The sequence below is a fragment of the Impatiens glandulifera genome, chromosome 7, assembly GCF_907164915.1.
Source record: "Impatiens glandulifera chromosome 7, dImpGla2.1, whole genome shotgun sequence".
Classification (NCBI taxonomy): Eukaryota; Viridiplantae; Streptophyta; class Magnoliopsida; order Ericales; family Balsaminaceae; genus Impatiens; species Impatiens glandulifera.
The window spans coordinates 28209945-28226044 of NC_061868.1; the positions used below are offsets into that span (position 1 = coordinate 28209945).

General features: G+C 34.0%; 1 protein-coding gene across 2 annotated transcripts; it reads right to left on the reverse strand.

Annotated features, from left to right (window-relative positions):
* Nucleotides 1-550: 550 nt before the first annotated feature.
* Nucleotides 551-15766, reverse strand: LOC124945442 (K(+) efflux antiporter 4-like). Of its 2 annotated transcripts, XM_047485885.1 has the most exons (20): nt 15237-15766; nt 15008-15051; nt 14693-14748; nt 14483-14558; nt 14344-14405; nt 14183-14258; nt 13946-14020; nt 10735-10806; nt 10583-10666; nt 9356-9424; nt 9200-9277; nt 8923-9011; nt 7960-8056; nt 7832-7885; nt 7126-7221; nt 3645-3833; nt 3462-3539; nt 1574-1618; nt 1146-1235; nt 551-1047 (listed from the first exon to the last, which is right to left on the reverse strand). In XM_047485885.1, the coding sequence occupies exons 1-20, from the start codon at nt 15466-15468 to the stop codon at nt 958-960; spliced, it is 1752 nt and encodes a 583-aa protein (XP_047341841.1). In that variant the 5' UTR covers nt 15469-15766; the 3' UTR covers nt 551-957. The 2 variants fall into 2 exon arrangements, with proteins under 2 accessions (XP_047341841.1, XP_047341842.1); XM_047485886.1 differs by lacking the exons at nt 10583-10666; nt 10735-10806.
* Between the last annotated feature and the right edge of the window lie 334 nt (nt 15767-16100).

The following is a 16100-nucleotide window of genomic DNA, read 5'->3' on the forward strand; positions in this document are numbered from 1 at the left end:
CAGTTCCCTCTTAACCAATTGATAACAAGAGGTGGATATTGAGGTCCTGAGTTCGAGACTGTTGGACAACAAGTTTTGCGTATTATTAAATAATTACGTGTTTACAAGTTATGTGCTTAACCCGCGAGAATTACTCGCATTCTAAAGTAGAAACAGACCCATCGTTCTATAAAAAAAATTAGCACAAAGGAGATTACAAAGGAGATTAGATACATAAAATCCAGACAATTCATAGTATTTAAATGAAAAGTTTTAACTCTTTATTAAATTCATAAACAATAATAATTTAAAAATTAACCTCATCTCGAAATGACTCTGTAAAAAAATATATAAATAAAAGTCTAACTCAAAATTTGGGTAAGAAATTAATTGGCGCTTAGTAATGAGCCAAAGCTCCATATGATTCAACATATTTGGTAACAACTCAGACTGAAGATATTTCTAATCAAGTTTATTGGGTAGAGTTTAGACAAGCAAGATAGATTCTGACCAATCATCCATTTAATGAGTTTATCTTTGATGATAGGAAACAGTTGAACAAAATCCAATTAAGTAAATAACCAAATTGGTACACATTTTATTTTTTACACTTTGAACAAATGTGGAATAAAGAAAAATGCCAGCTATAGACGCAATTTACATTACATGGAACTATTATTATACATTAGGCTAGGTTAGGTGAGGAGAGAAAAACCATATACTTAAGAAGGGATGATATCCTGCATGCCACCAAATAACAAATAAAGAATAAAATGAAAAAGGAGAAGAATATTAAGTGTTACTCATTACAGAAGTTAGATTAGCACTACTACGCTAGACTTGTTTTCTGTTCATTGGGATGGTTACTCTCGTACATGGAGGCACACAAAGAGCTTGGTGAAGAAGAAAGTTCAAACCTATTGAACCAGTATCTATAAAACTAAGTGATTATGGAGTCGAGCTGGAATGAGGTGCATCTCATTTTGACAGGTTTACTTCATAAAGATCTTTGGAGATCAAGGCAAGTCGTTGCTTCTCTGATCGAAGGTTCTCACCTTTATATCCAATCTGAAGGGGAAAACACAAAAATTGAAAGAAAAAAAACTTAAATACTGTAATCAATATGGTAAGTGGTTCAATCTGAAAAGAAAGTTTTGACTAACTACCTCACTGTGACTGTTGGGTGCGAACCAGCGCAATAGCACACCAAGATGCACTACTGCAGGTATTAGCTTGAAGAGTAATGGTGTAGTCACCTGCAACAGAGAAAACTAGATTTAATTAAAGCACTATAGTCAAAGGGCATGGTTTATTTTTTCTGTTTCATTCTTTTTAATATCAAATTTAAAACTATCATGAACTTAGTTTTTTAAGGGTCTTTCCAGACAGGCCTCTACAATTAGTAAATTAAATCAATACACAACATAGTTGGCCCAAGTTAAAAACAATAATGAAGTTTGATCATTCTCGTTAAATGTTTTGACAATTGAACAGTCATTTCTATCTTATTACTAGCAACATCATTCCTCTTGTAATTTCATGAACTGAATGGGAAAATGCAAGGATTATCAAATTAAAGAAATGGATTTGTTACCAGACTAAGCGCTGTTGTCCCAAGAAGAAGCAAGTAAACTTTGCCCTGAAATTAAAGAAGCTTCAATATTCGAAAGAAATTATTGACTGACAGTTTCTCACTGTGAAAACAATGCAAATCGAAAGCAATGGTTACAAGATTCTGATTTATGAACCATTCACAGATAAGTTGAAAAACCCATGAAGCCACAGTTTGGAAAATATCAGAAACAATCCAGAATAGGTTCATAGATTAAGGAAAAAATTAGTTAAGTAAATAGTCATGAAATGTATAATAATGGACAAATGTAAAAAGTACCATTCAACCGGAAAGTGACAATTTAGTACATTACTGTTAAGACCAAGAATAACTATGATCTATAGAATATAATACCTCAAGGATCAATGCATGTTTTTTTATTAAGATATAGTTAGCACATAGTGTATCAAACTATTTTGTGTGTGTTAGATGGTAGAATAATGTCAACTTTTTACTTAGTAGTGGTAAATATCCGTTCGCAATGTATAAATATTATAGAAAAATGAAGAAAAAGTAAATTGATATATTTTTAATAATGCTTAAACATTACAAAGGACACCAATTATAGGTAATACTAGCACAAGAAAAATAAATTTCAAAACAACTTTTTAGATAAACATATCATAACTCTGTTCTATCCCCTCTTCTAGCCTAACGGTAATAAGAAGTGGATACTAACCCTAACCCTAAGTTCCTGGGTTTGAGCCCGTCAAGCGGCAATTTTACGCCTGATTAAATGGTTAAATGTTTTTTATCCTACTCTGTTCTTTACCCATAATGTAGAATTATCTCTCAATCTTCCTTAAAAAGAAATACCAAAAGTCAGTAGCAAATCAATTAGTCTAATTGATTTGCTAATTGACCGAGAATGAAATATTAATCAGTAGCAAATCAATTAGACTAATTGATTTGCTAATTGAATGAAGATCCATTACAATTCATATGATTTTATTTGATTCACTGTTTAAATCATTTTCTTTCCTGCAAATGTAATTTTCACTATTTAAGTACACTTTTTATGTAAGAATCATAAGCAATAAACTAGCAATAAAAATTTTCTCTTCTCTTTATTTTTCTACACATAATATACCCACACTCTAATATCTTAGTGGGCCTCTACAATACTCGATCCAAAAGCACATAAAGTAATTAGACCAAATTGCCCATTGGCTTTATGTAATATCGGTCCTTGAATAATACAAAATGATGTCGTGGCCAATGGACTAGTTCTTATTTAGTTGTAAAATTGTTTTATTATAGTTTTTGAAAAATATGTCAATGGAGAAGAAAATGAATGTTTATGAATAACCAACAAAAGATATTTGGGGTCAAACAAAATTCCTAGCTTTTCTTTGTATTCTTGAATTGAATGATTTGTACATTGTTACATTGATATATAATGTACAAGTTTTTTCTAAAGAAAAGTAAGAAATTGCAATATAATAAAATAAAATCGGATCTTCAAATGATTCTGATTGGAGTCAAATTATTATTTACAGTTGATAGATTTTTAAATGGCTTCTTTCCTTGTTGAATTTATTTGCTGACTTTTGTGCAATATTCTCTACAAGTTATCTAGTAAAACTGCTTTTAATTGATGAATATATCTGTTGATTAAAAGTAGTTTCTATCAGATAAGAATGTTCCTATTTTATAAGCACTACCCCCTAGACTAAATAGCTATTTGTATGCATCAGGCTGCTCTATGTAATATTTTCATTATACCCCCTAGACTAAATAGCTATTTGTATGCATCAGGCTGCTCTATGTAATCTATTTTCATTATATTCCAAAATAAAGAAGTCATATTTACCCCTGTCAAACAAATTGTCATAGGAAAAGATCTGTCTAACCTTAAAAACATACATACCTCAACAAGATGAAGATTTGAAGCACGGCTAAGAAGAACAAAAGCAAATTCCCCTATTTGTGCCAAGGACATCCCTACCTACAAATGTATAAAGAATGGATAACCTAATTGGTTAAAATTCCATTGGAAATAAGAATCTAGAAATATCAGTAAGTAGAAAGACAACTCATAATGGTACATTACCAGAAATGATGTCTTGTTGCTGTAACCAAACCCTTTGACAACTACCGTAATGATGAATGTTTTTACAATGATTACTAATATAACAGATGCTACTAGAATATCCACATGGTTCCACAGAAAATGAACATGGATCAGCATTCCAATGCTAGCCAGAAAAAGAGCAGCAAAGAAGTTCCTGATGGGTTCTACCTGCACAAGTAACATAACGGAATCAGAAGATACATTGACTAAATAAGGGATTCAACTTTTTTTTATAGGATTTGGATCCTTGACATTCTAAAATAAGGTTCTATAACAAAACAAGTTTTTGGATTCATCAATTAGGGATTCAACCAAAATATTTACCTCATGACTGATACATACTCACTTTTCCCATTTTATAGGACATGAATAACATCTTTCAATGTTCTATTTTATATGACAAATACACTATTCTTTACAACTTTGTGGTAATCACTTGGTCCCATTTTCTTTGATCACTTACGATTTACATGTGTTTTAAAAGATGTGGACATGACCCTTAGAATTGATTAAATAGCTCAGAACTTAGACATTAACACATAAAAATGACGGAGAAAAAGAGTTAATCTACACTCAACTTTTCCAACCGAAGCGAGTAGAAAATATAACTGAACATTAAATTTACGTCTAATTGATTTGCTAAATACTAGAGATCTAGGCAGAGGCTTGAAAAGAGAAATTATAGAAGTATACAAGTCTACTGAGACACTAAATGGGTTTAGAGTTTAGAGAGTGTAACTGATTGAACATCAACATCAACCTACATTTATTTTGGATTATTTGGGTTATAGTATTTTTTTAAGTTTTTTAAAATTTGTTTTATCACATCACTATCTTTCTAGCCATAAAATCACTTAATTTATCAATAAAAATACCAAAATACCCTTAATTTACTTTTACTAAATTTAAATTTTAAATAATTTATCTTAAACAAATCTCAAATAACGTACTTTTTATCAAACAAGATTTTTTTTGATAAAACCCAAGATCAAATGAGCTCTTAGTGACATAAGAAGTAAATGACAATACGTTGTTACAAGAAGCTATGTTGAATCTCCTATGAGCCCTTACACAGGACATTTGTGAGGATATATGAATTTGTCATATATTTTTTGCACTTAATGTAACCACTCAAAAACTGTCAAAATACATTGTGAAAAAAAAACTACCACTAACATTGACAAAAAAAAATATCCACCACGATGGAACGAAGCACATAGAGGTTGACAAACACTTTATCTCTGAAAACGTGGAAAAATGAATTGTTGACCTCTCATACATTCCCTCGCAACATCAACTCCCAAGATACTCACCAAAGCATGTAGAAAATATTCAGCCCACATTGATGGGAAGTGTAGAAACAGTTACCAAATATTATTGTGTTTTTGTGACCTGAATTTATTCCCGGGTGGCTAGCATAATCCCTTAAAATCAGAGCGTTCTTAGCAGAAATCAAACTTGAAACCTTTAGTTTCTTAAGTAAGACCTTTGTCACTTGACATATATATGTATATATACAAGCTTTTGGCTTTCTCTACTAGTATCAAATTTTCTAAGAGAAGATTTGGTAGATTTGATTCGATTATTCAAATCTTATCAACCATAATTAGATAGTACAATTATGTGTACAAGTAGAATAGCCTCGCTAGATGGAAGAGTTCAGTTCACATGTTTTAGAGTTGTATAAACATAATTTGTATTATTAGCCGTCAATATTATGACAACCCTATTAATACAAATATTACAAAGAAAATATTAATAGCCTCATAGAACAAAATTCTTTTTAAGACATATATAGAAGCTTTTGGCTTTCTCTCCTTAATACTTTGAAAGGCAGAAAACTCACAAAGAGAAATTGCCCATATACTAGGAAAGGAGGACAAGCTTTTGACTTTCTCTCCTTAATACTTTGAAAGGCAGAAAACTCACAAAGAGAGATTTCCCATATACTAGGAAAGGAGGAATACGCTTAACCGCCTTTAATAGGGTGCAAATCTACCATAAAATAAATTGAATGCAAATTATCTCCAATTCCAATAGCTTAAGTCATTAATAGCGTTTATAGAAAACATGGACATTTCACTAAAGGGGTTAACAACGTTAAGAGAAATTGCATTCAATCAAATAAATGATGTTTTTTCAACCCACCAAAACTTAAGTGGAAAGAGTCTTACCTACGAGACCAAAATCTCAAGTTCGATAACCACTAAGAATGTTCTGATTTTAGTGATGGTGCAGTGCTAGCCTCTTTTAGGAAATAAACTCTAGTAGTAAAAAAAAAGAAAAATTAAAAGGCAGTGATTGATTTGATATTCCCATGAAAGGGGGAAGGGTAATCCTACTCCTTGCCTAGTATATAGAGTAATTTTGGTCAATTTGAAAATCTAAAGCTTAAAATATTGCTTTAATTTTTCAAAGTGATAATTGACCAATAAAAGGGTGAGAAAATCAACCATGGTAATCCAATAAAATGGGATGAAAGTATCAAAGGTAGAAACATTTCCTTTCAGTGACAACTATCTTCTCTGTATTGTTTCTCCTCTGTATTTGTATCATATTGGAAAATGAGCTAGACACAATCTGTCTAATTCAAAGTCTTTCCTAGCCTAACGAAAAAAAGAGGTGGATATCCCTGCCTTACTGAGATCCTAAGTTGAGTTCGAGCCCGTCAGGGAGCACGCCTGATTAAATTGTTTGAGTGTGTTTGTGGGTTATGCGTTTAACCCGCGGGTATAGTCGCACTCCGAAGGAGAAGCGAAACCCAATGTTCTAAAAAAAAGTCTTTGATAGCCTTCTCACCTATAGTGCTTCTACCTCGGCTCACGGTGGGGCCCTACACACTAATGGAACACCATTCCTTGCAATTACTTTAAAATCTGCAAAGCCATCTCGCCATTTTTTACCCATAAATGGGGTTATGCTAGGGAAGAGGCCCTCTAGGCTATTTGTGTCTCTATAATATGTATATATTATTTTATGGGAAGTGAAGTACTACCTCTGATATAATAATATGCTATAGAATAAATCAAAAAAAGGGGCAATCCCAGTGACGGAACGCCCCGAATAATGTTGTCAATCAAAATCAGAACTACGTCTAGCAAATCTGAGCTATTTTTCCTTAATTCAAATAAATTTGCATTTGAATAGGACAAAATGACTTTTAAAATTTCTGCAAATCTGCAATCCTTACAGACAAAAGTATTCAGTTATTGGGGGAAAATCAATATACTTCTAATGTCGAACCAGCATCGTTGTGGTACTGGTCGTAATGCCAGAGGAAAATATGAATTCCCCCCAACACTATTACTTCGTGATTTGAATGGAAGCGGGGGCATGACTGTGGGGTGTCATGCCTCCTTAATTCAAAAATAAAAGAAACACAGAAACACAAGCCTTAAAAAAAAGTAAAATGTAAAATGAAATAGAACTACCATCTTTGACCAAAAACAAAAGCGCATACTTGCTCAAGCGTATGTTGACCAAGATCAGTTGTTGCTATCATAACTCCAGCAGCAAAGGAACCGAGTTCAAAACTTAGACCAAGCTTGTCACTACACTGAATATGGCAAGAAAGGGTTAAGCATTTATATGCATATATTTCAAAAAATTGGATCATCAATGATAAGAAAAGACCATGGACAAAATTGGAAAGAAAAGTTCGAATGGGCAAAAACACTATTATAGATTAATAAGAATAATACCTAACATTTTCAAAATGTTTGTAAAAGCAAACAAATGTTCCCAAAACCTTTTATCAACATAATTTATGATATTTTACATGTCCGATAATCAGATACTTATGATTATATGATTTAAAAACAATCTAATTAGTCCATAGAGATGAGTGGGAAACTTGTAGTCAGAAGTAAATATGGAAAAAAAATCAAATTTCTCAATTTGTCTTTTCAATTTGCATAAAGAACTTTAAGGAAACAAAGATACAGGAAGAAATCCTTGAGTTTTGTAACTTAAATACTCGGCAAATAATCCTAAGCGTTCAACACATCAAACTGCAACTCATATAGCATGTTCTAATTAGAATAATTAGCAAAATGGAGGAAGGACTAGATTAATTGAGACAAAAAGAGCTCCACTTTTGCTACAACACTATCAGTAACACCAATGAGAAAGAAATAATCAAAGGAGAGGAACTAAGAGAAACTAACCCATGCAACAAGTAGACAAAACGCAACTGATGCTAATTGATATAGTTCATTGGTCTGCACGCATTAAACTCAAATAAGAAAGTGAATTATCCAATTCGAGTGTCGTATTTGGACAACTGGATTGTTACCTGAGATGACAGGCTGATCATCAGCTTGAGGAACCAGGGTACACAAGTCCGAGACAAGATAGCTAAAACAACCAAAAATGTTATCAGCAGCACCAACCTGCTCAATTAACAATGTTAATACAATGCAATATGCAACAGAGGTCTAATTATGAACAATTAGCTCACAAATAAAACCACCTTCAGCATTTAAGTATCGATGACAAGTTGAAGAAGCTTAGCAGTATCATTATTCAGCAAAAAGGCAATTTCTCAGTTTGTACATAAAAAACAACATAGTCTAATGCACCAGTACCTAGAATAGTAAACAGCACAAATCACATTTATGTTTCATCATATATCATCTTGTTTTCACGATTGTGTTTCCTATGATGAAACACAGCAAGTATATACTGTAGCAGAAACCAAAAGCAATAAGTTTGCAATGCATATTTGAGGTACATATGACAATGATTTGAGGAGATCACTCTCTCGGTTTTACATGATAATTCAAATCCATTTTGTACTATATTAGCTAGCATTCTCTGCATAAGTGTGCTCTTACTTTTAGGACAATGAAAAAACTTTTCACTAGAAACTTGCACATTTCCTGATAAACCTGTTTTTTAATCAATGTGGTAATAAAAGCCACCAACTTCTTCCAATCTTGTTAATGTTGTTATATCCTTCAAAGATCATGAAGAATAAGACCTAACTACTACAATTGGACTGTTGGATGGAAAACCTCATATGTTAACTAGTATTGTAAGAAGGGTTGAACATGATTCATTAGAATTTGACTCCACTCCATTAGTAACGTTCATTTTTAAGATCACACTGCGAAAATTCACTCAATAATACTCAAAGCACATCCAGAGTTCTTTGCTGGGTAAGGCCTTCAAATATGAGCTTTAGATGGAAAGATATGAAATTGATAGCAAGCATTTCATAGAGAGACAGCAGACGTATCACATAAGATATACTTACGACTTGGTCATGGAGATAACACCTTGTAGTAAACCTGAAGTTCCACCAAGAACTGGAAGCAAAGCAAAGAGCAAACCCACAGCACAATCCTGCAAAACAAACAATTAAAATTGGTCCTGAATTCTTCTAGAAGGTTCTCTACGCTTAAAAACAATCTAAAAACAAATCATTGGGGAATCTTAAAGCCATTTACTCCATGAGAGCAAACAAACTAAGAAGTAAGAGTCCAATATCTAAAATAGAAAATTTTCCATTTGAATCGAAAGAAACTAGGTACCTGTAGAATAAGGGTACCAATGGTTACTTGACCATGAAGAGAATTTATACTGTTTCTCTCCATCAAAAACTTCAACACCTAAAGTGATGTAAAGCATCTTAGTAAAAGAAACATGGCAATTTTGATGGGGGGTGACAGATCCATTTGGAAACTTACAACTGCAGTTGAAGACATGGAAAGGAATGTACCAACAAACACTCCTTCTGAAGGTTTACCACCACATAGCTACAAAATAGCACCCAAGAGAATTTTATAAACTGTCAGAAATTGTGGAATTGAAGCCCTCCATTATGAAAACTCAATTGGTACATAAAACTGGACAAATTTAGTCACAGAACCAGAAGATGAGATGTAAAGTTAAGGTACAAAAACAACTAAAATTACATCATACTACAACTTTTAACAAACTAGGATTAGATAACAAAGTGTTCTGTTATAACTGTTAATCTGGTTTCACACAATGCGACTTTGCATGCCAGTATGGTCTATTGATGATTCTTTTAAGTTTGTTAGAATGAATTCTTTAGCTCAAAAGGTGGTACTTAGGATAGAAGAGAAGAACAAACTTAGATCATTGTCGATTGTCTTACTTGGCTGGTTTCTTCTATAAGAAACCAAATAACTTCTCAAGAATCCACAATGTTTTGCTATTCTGGTCTCGGAAGGAATACTTCCTTTCTAGGATAAAGTGGAACTCCTATAACCAAACCCACTTAAGCAGGAAAAACATCATGAAGGGCTGGAACTAGTGGCCATAAGAACTACTACTTAATTGAACCAATGGACCCACTTAAGAAGAAACTCCTCCAACTAGGATAGGGTAGGGAGTACTGGGAAGTTGTTACAACAAGCAACACTGATGTAGCCCTCGTAATTCATTGTTAAAACATAATAACATTCAAACTTTGTAAAACCTCGGACCTCTCCAACTACTCAATTACCAGCTACATGGAAAGAATTTATGAGACATATTAATTACCTTGGTTCCCCACATTCCACTTTTGGTACCCATTTTGACTTTCACAATTTTAGATGAAATGTTTATTGACCAAGAAATGCCATTGGTTTTACAAGTGACTAAGTGATGATGTGACAAATGGCATTGATCTTTGAGAGAGGCATGTACATGTGTTAATACTAAAATGGGGGTCAAATAATTCTTATAATCAGTTTTTCCTGTATCTGTATTAGTTCCCTAGTTTTCCGCAGTAATTACAATTATTTATGTCCCCACCACATATACAAAGTTTAATGGTAGTTTCTCTGCTTATTGGAGATTTATACACTTAAGATAATTAGGAGGCAGCGCTTATATCACATGTACATACATGCAAATCTGTCAAAAATAAACAGAGGTAGGAGCTCATAATTCATAGGACTTACTGAGGCTGTAATTCCGCATAAACACATAAATAGGAAAATCTGAAGCAGGCCTCCTAAAAGAGCAACAGAGCGGACGGCTCGAATCTACAATTAAAGAATGGACATTAGCATGATCTAACATTTAGATTAGTTACAATTAGTCAAAGCCTAACCTTTGTTGCAGAGAACTCCAGCCCCAACGCAAAAAGAAGGAAGATTACACCAAACTGGGCCACTGTCTCAACCTACGCAACAAAGAAAAATTTAAGATAACAAATAAACATGATTAGAACAGTCACTTCTCCGCATGTGTTAATGATGGTTCCATCACAAATTGTCCACTTTTCTTATCTAGTCAGTTTCGTCCTTCAGAAAGATGGAGAGTTAAACATTTCTCTTTCTATGATTTCTATGCATGTTCTAGAAACATATGAAAAACAAACCATTTTGTCTTGACATGTGATGTGTGGCAAATGCAAATTCCTACCACTGAGAAGAAAGAGGGAAAAGGGGAAAGCCTAACGCAACATGCTAAATTATCTTTAAGGATAAAGGTTATGATCATATAACATCAATTCTCCGGAAAAGGGGACTTGAACAGGATGAGAAATTTTCAATCTTATTGGCATTTAAATGTTTTTGTTTTTTTATTTCTTACTTTGTTTTTCGCCTCCTCCCCTTTGTAAAATTTTGAACAAATCTTGCAATTTTTTAATAAAAGTTGACATTTAAAAAAAACATCAATTCCAAATTAAAACTCCATCTGTGCTTGCCAAACAGCACACTCAACCAAAACATCACGTCTCAAGCTTTATTCACATGAATGGGGCCTTGTTTCACCAAATCCACCTCATCAAGTGTACCAAACTCTAGGATTTATAAGAGAAAAGACTAGAGAATATTATAGATGGAAAGGAATAGCCTAAGCTAGAGAGATAGATATCATTTTTCCAAACTATATCCTCTATTTATAATAAGCTAACAATATGTAACTAATTATATTCTTCTACTAGGGGCTTAAGTCCACCCCATGGAGGGTATACCCACTAAGATCATGCACATCTAGGCCTATGCCCGATACATCCAGATTCAAGCTCTCCTCCTTGATTCGATTTCTACTTGCATTTCTTCTCTTGTGCCATTTAGATTTCAGTTTCATATTGCATTGGAGCCTATATTGTTCATTTTTAAGTTTTTACTTTTGGCCTATTATTTAGATAGAATCTCAAACCACTATATCAAGTTCTACATTCAACACACCAACACAATTTATCATGTCCTTATTACATGTAGCTAACAAGTTGCCTAGCTTATCACAACGATCCGAGGAAAAGAAGTCACATTTTTCCATCAATACCCTAAAGTCATAATTTCCTTTCACTATGTTTCTCAATAAGCAAGTAATATGAGAGGTGTATTAATAAGAGAGGAGCAATTCAAGAACAAGTAAGATGAAACTCTTGGAGAACGATATAAGACCCAAATCGAAATAGAAGAGAGACCTCTTGGGTTCTTGTAAGCAAAGTTCAGTTGGAAAAGGGCTGTCACTATGATTAGGGGATTCAATCAGGTCTATGTTGCTTAGGCTGTAATGCTGTATAATTTGGCTTTGCATTTATGGGCAGAATTTTTTTTTTAATCACAAGTGTAACACAGACCTTCCCTTTTTTATCCTATAGTACTTTTGGATCCAAATGTTTGAAAGATATGTAAGGTGGCTCGGGAGGATAAGTGTTACTGTATGGTTCCTTAAGGTATGGTATAGGGTTCTCGTAGTAAAGGGAGGAGGGGTTCTTTTTGGGTCAAAAATCGTTGAATCTTCAATGCTTGGTAGGTGGCCTATGGTACATTTCCCATGCCCACTGCCTCAATCACAACAACTGGTTTTAACAATCTTACCGCAATAGCGATGGGTTTCGAAATACCTCTCAAATAGCCATTGACCATTAATTATTTTGGGAATGTTGGAATCGTTTGCATATGGTTCGCGAATTTGTTATTGTGTTCCTGAATAAGGCCACTCTTCATAATTGTATGAGGTCAGCTAAGGAATCGTCAAATGGTTGGTCCTTCCGCAAGAGCTCACAATTTCAATTCTTCACATTCGATGTGTCGTCATACTCCCTGGTTTGGAGAAAAAATTGTATCAAGATCGAGCCTCTCCAAAAAAAGGTACCAAGATCATTCCAATTTGTTCTGTATGCATTTCCGAGTGTACAATCAGTATCTCAACTGAATTCCGCAAGGCAACTAGTTCTGTATGCTCTCATACCACTGTGAGGTGTATTAAAAACAGATGAGCATTTCAAGAAGAGAGCTCGGACACTTAAAGAAAAAGATAAGACCCAGATCGAAATAAGGAAAGAGAATTAGATATTTCAGTTACTCTTTCATATCCTCAAGTGATTCCTATCTCTCTATTGAAATGACCTGGCCTTGACTATTGCCAGGTAATTCTATACTAACATAATACTAACACTTACTATACTAAGAGATTAGTTCTTTTTTTTAAAAAGACTATACTAACAGATCATTATTATACTATCACACTACTAGCAGACTATCTAATCGTCATTACCATAGAAACCATACTAACAAACTACTATACGCCTGACAGAATATCAAGCACTCTACTCTATTTAGTATTTAATCAAACTGAAAGCAGTCATAACTTCTGTCTAGCAATCTGTGCATTTTATCATCTAGAAATGTAAATTCAAATGAGAGACACACTCAAGATACCTCTGTTGAATCAGGTAATAAAGAAAATATATGTAAATCATATAGACAGACAAATGCTTTGCAATATGAAAATTCAAAAGCATATTTTTTCAACTACTATGTCTTATTAAGAAGTATGATTCATCAAGATGAAAAGGGGAACATTACATAATTCTGCCATTAAAATAACAAATTATATGACAACGCATTATTCAATTTATTTTTATCAATTTCTTAATACAGTATTCGGGACCATGTAATATCAGATTTGCATAATTGTCACATTGAAAGAAATTGATACCAGTGTGTGTTATGAGGTGAATATTTTCACAATCACCACACATAGTTCTGTTTTTCTCCTCAAGACAAAAAAGAATATATGTCTCTTAACAAATAAATGCAAAAGAAAAGGTAGTTGGAACCATTATTTAAAAACAAGAATAAAAACGGAAAATGAAAATATAGAACGTGACTCATGTATTTAAAGAAATAATGGTACTCGAATAAAGTAGAATGTCTGATCAAACCCTGGCTTGTGGAAGAGTACACAAGTTATCTAATGGTTAGGCTTTTGGCGATAATCAAGCAAGATAAAAAAATCCTAAATAAAGTATGCAGGATGTAACATATGTATGGCTTGTCAGAAAGAAAGAGCCAACTCACCTGAACCATTTCACTCACAAAATTGAAACCTCCTGGTCCAACAATTGATCCAGCCAGCAAATAACCAGTAATAACCTATAAATAGAAAAATATTCCAAATATCAAAGGACCCTTTAAGAGCTTCCCGAAGCTATTTACATGAACTCCAATAAATGAGTAACAAAACACTTTAGCAAATCCAAGGTCAGAGCAAGTACAAATATAGCTATGTCGATGTAAGAAAAAACTAATATATACCGGCTGTCCTGCACAAGCAAATGCAATGCCTCCACAAGTTGCTGAGACAATTACAACTACCAGATCTGATATCAATCTGTTTTATGACAATGAATTAGGATTAGCATACAATTTTGCTATCATAGACATCCCCGAAGTGTGCCAACAAACAAATTATTTACCTCAAGTCTAACTGAAGCACTGGATACTTTGATTTGAAACTTGATATGATAAAGACATTGTCCTGAAAATATGTGATATCGTCATGTGTTGATGATCATCAACACAAAATTGAAAAACATTCCAAGAATGCAATTCAACCTTTCTATCAATCAACATCGGTGTGTCATCTGCTCCATTGTCACCATCAAGATTGAAGACATGTTGAGTAAATGACCTATAAATATTGAAGTTCTTCAGCCTTAAGGGAATCTTCCTCAGGTACAAGAGTGTTTTAAAGGTTCTTTAGAAGAAATATCAAATCACAGATAAATTTTGAAAAAAATAAATAAATAGGATAGAAGCATATACTTTTCCTCGGTGTCATTTTTCTTGGACTTTACTCTAGCTACGGTTTCCAAAACAGCCTGACAAACAAACAATACAAAAAAGATCCATTCAGAGAGGAACTAAAACATATCTTGGTCAATAACTGATACAGTTTTTCTTCTCTTCTTTTCGGTGTTGAGGGCATGAGCTAAAAAAAAGCCAGACAACTACCATGTAAGATCAAGTATTTTGAAGTTGCAATTCTAAAGCATGTCAAACTCTCAGTTCCAGGTTCATCTAGAGATATATCACCATGGATACGCACTCAGAATGCAACAGAGATATGCTAATGCAAACCTGTTGTTCAGAAACACTGTTATTGAATCCGCCAACTTCGTTTGCTGCACAAACATACAAAAACAATATGAATGACTATGTAAAGCGACACCCATAAAGCAACAATAAGATAATGCTACTCCAATTGTATCTGAGCCCACTAAGATTCATGGGCCAATGTTTAAATCGATTACAATTGAAAAAACCCTGAAGTGAAAGGCTGAAGAAGCAAGAGGTTGGATCAACGAACCTTCATTCTGATCGCCCTCGGTGAACTCATTCTCCAGGGCTCGATCAATTATGTCGGCAAAGCTCTGTTCTTTAGGACTAGGGTGAGAGCTGTTGGTGAACTCAGTAACATTTGGCGCATCAAAGAGATCCAAATCTGAAACAGTGAGGGTGCGGGCCGAAGAAGGAGACGAAGCTAGAGACAGGAGGAGAAGAGAGAGACAGAGGTCGGAGGAGGACGATCTCCTCCTCATTGCAGAAAAGAGGGGAAGGGCGGCAGCACAGGAAACACAGTCCGGGCAGGTATAGAAGAGGGTATCCCGCGTTTATTTCGTGTCGGTGTGAGTTGGTGGAATGTAGAAGAGGGAAAACGTGGGATGAGATTGTAGAGTTGGAAAAAAGAAGCTGAAGTGAATAATGAGTGAGTGCAACGTTTGTTGCAGGGAGGGAGGGAGGGAGACGAATCATGGGATTGTCATTTCAGAATTGAGATCGGCTCAATTCAACAAATTAAGAGATATCAAATCAAAAAGACAGATCTTTGGGATGTTCTTGTGTGACACACTCCCCATTCCGACCCTGTACCCGATCGGGTATCTTCTCCCTCTCTCTATGTCTGATCTCGATTCCGACCCCGAACCCGATTTAAAATACTCGAATCCGACTATCGGATACCCATGGGTATCGGACATAGGGGTACCCATTATCATCTTGTGTCCCTTTCAGTGTTCTTTTGGCACAATTCAAGTTTACACAACTTTTTATAATACTACTCTTCTCTATTTTAAATATTATGAGTTGATTAGCCTAACTATTTCATTCTTTCTATTTTTTACCATATAATATTTCATCAATTTAATTGGATATTTATTAAATAATTTTTTAA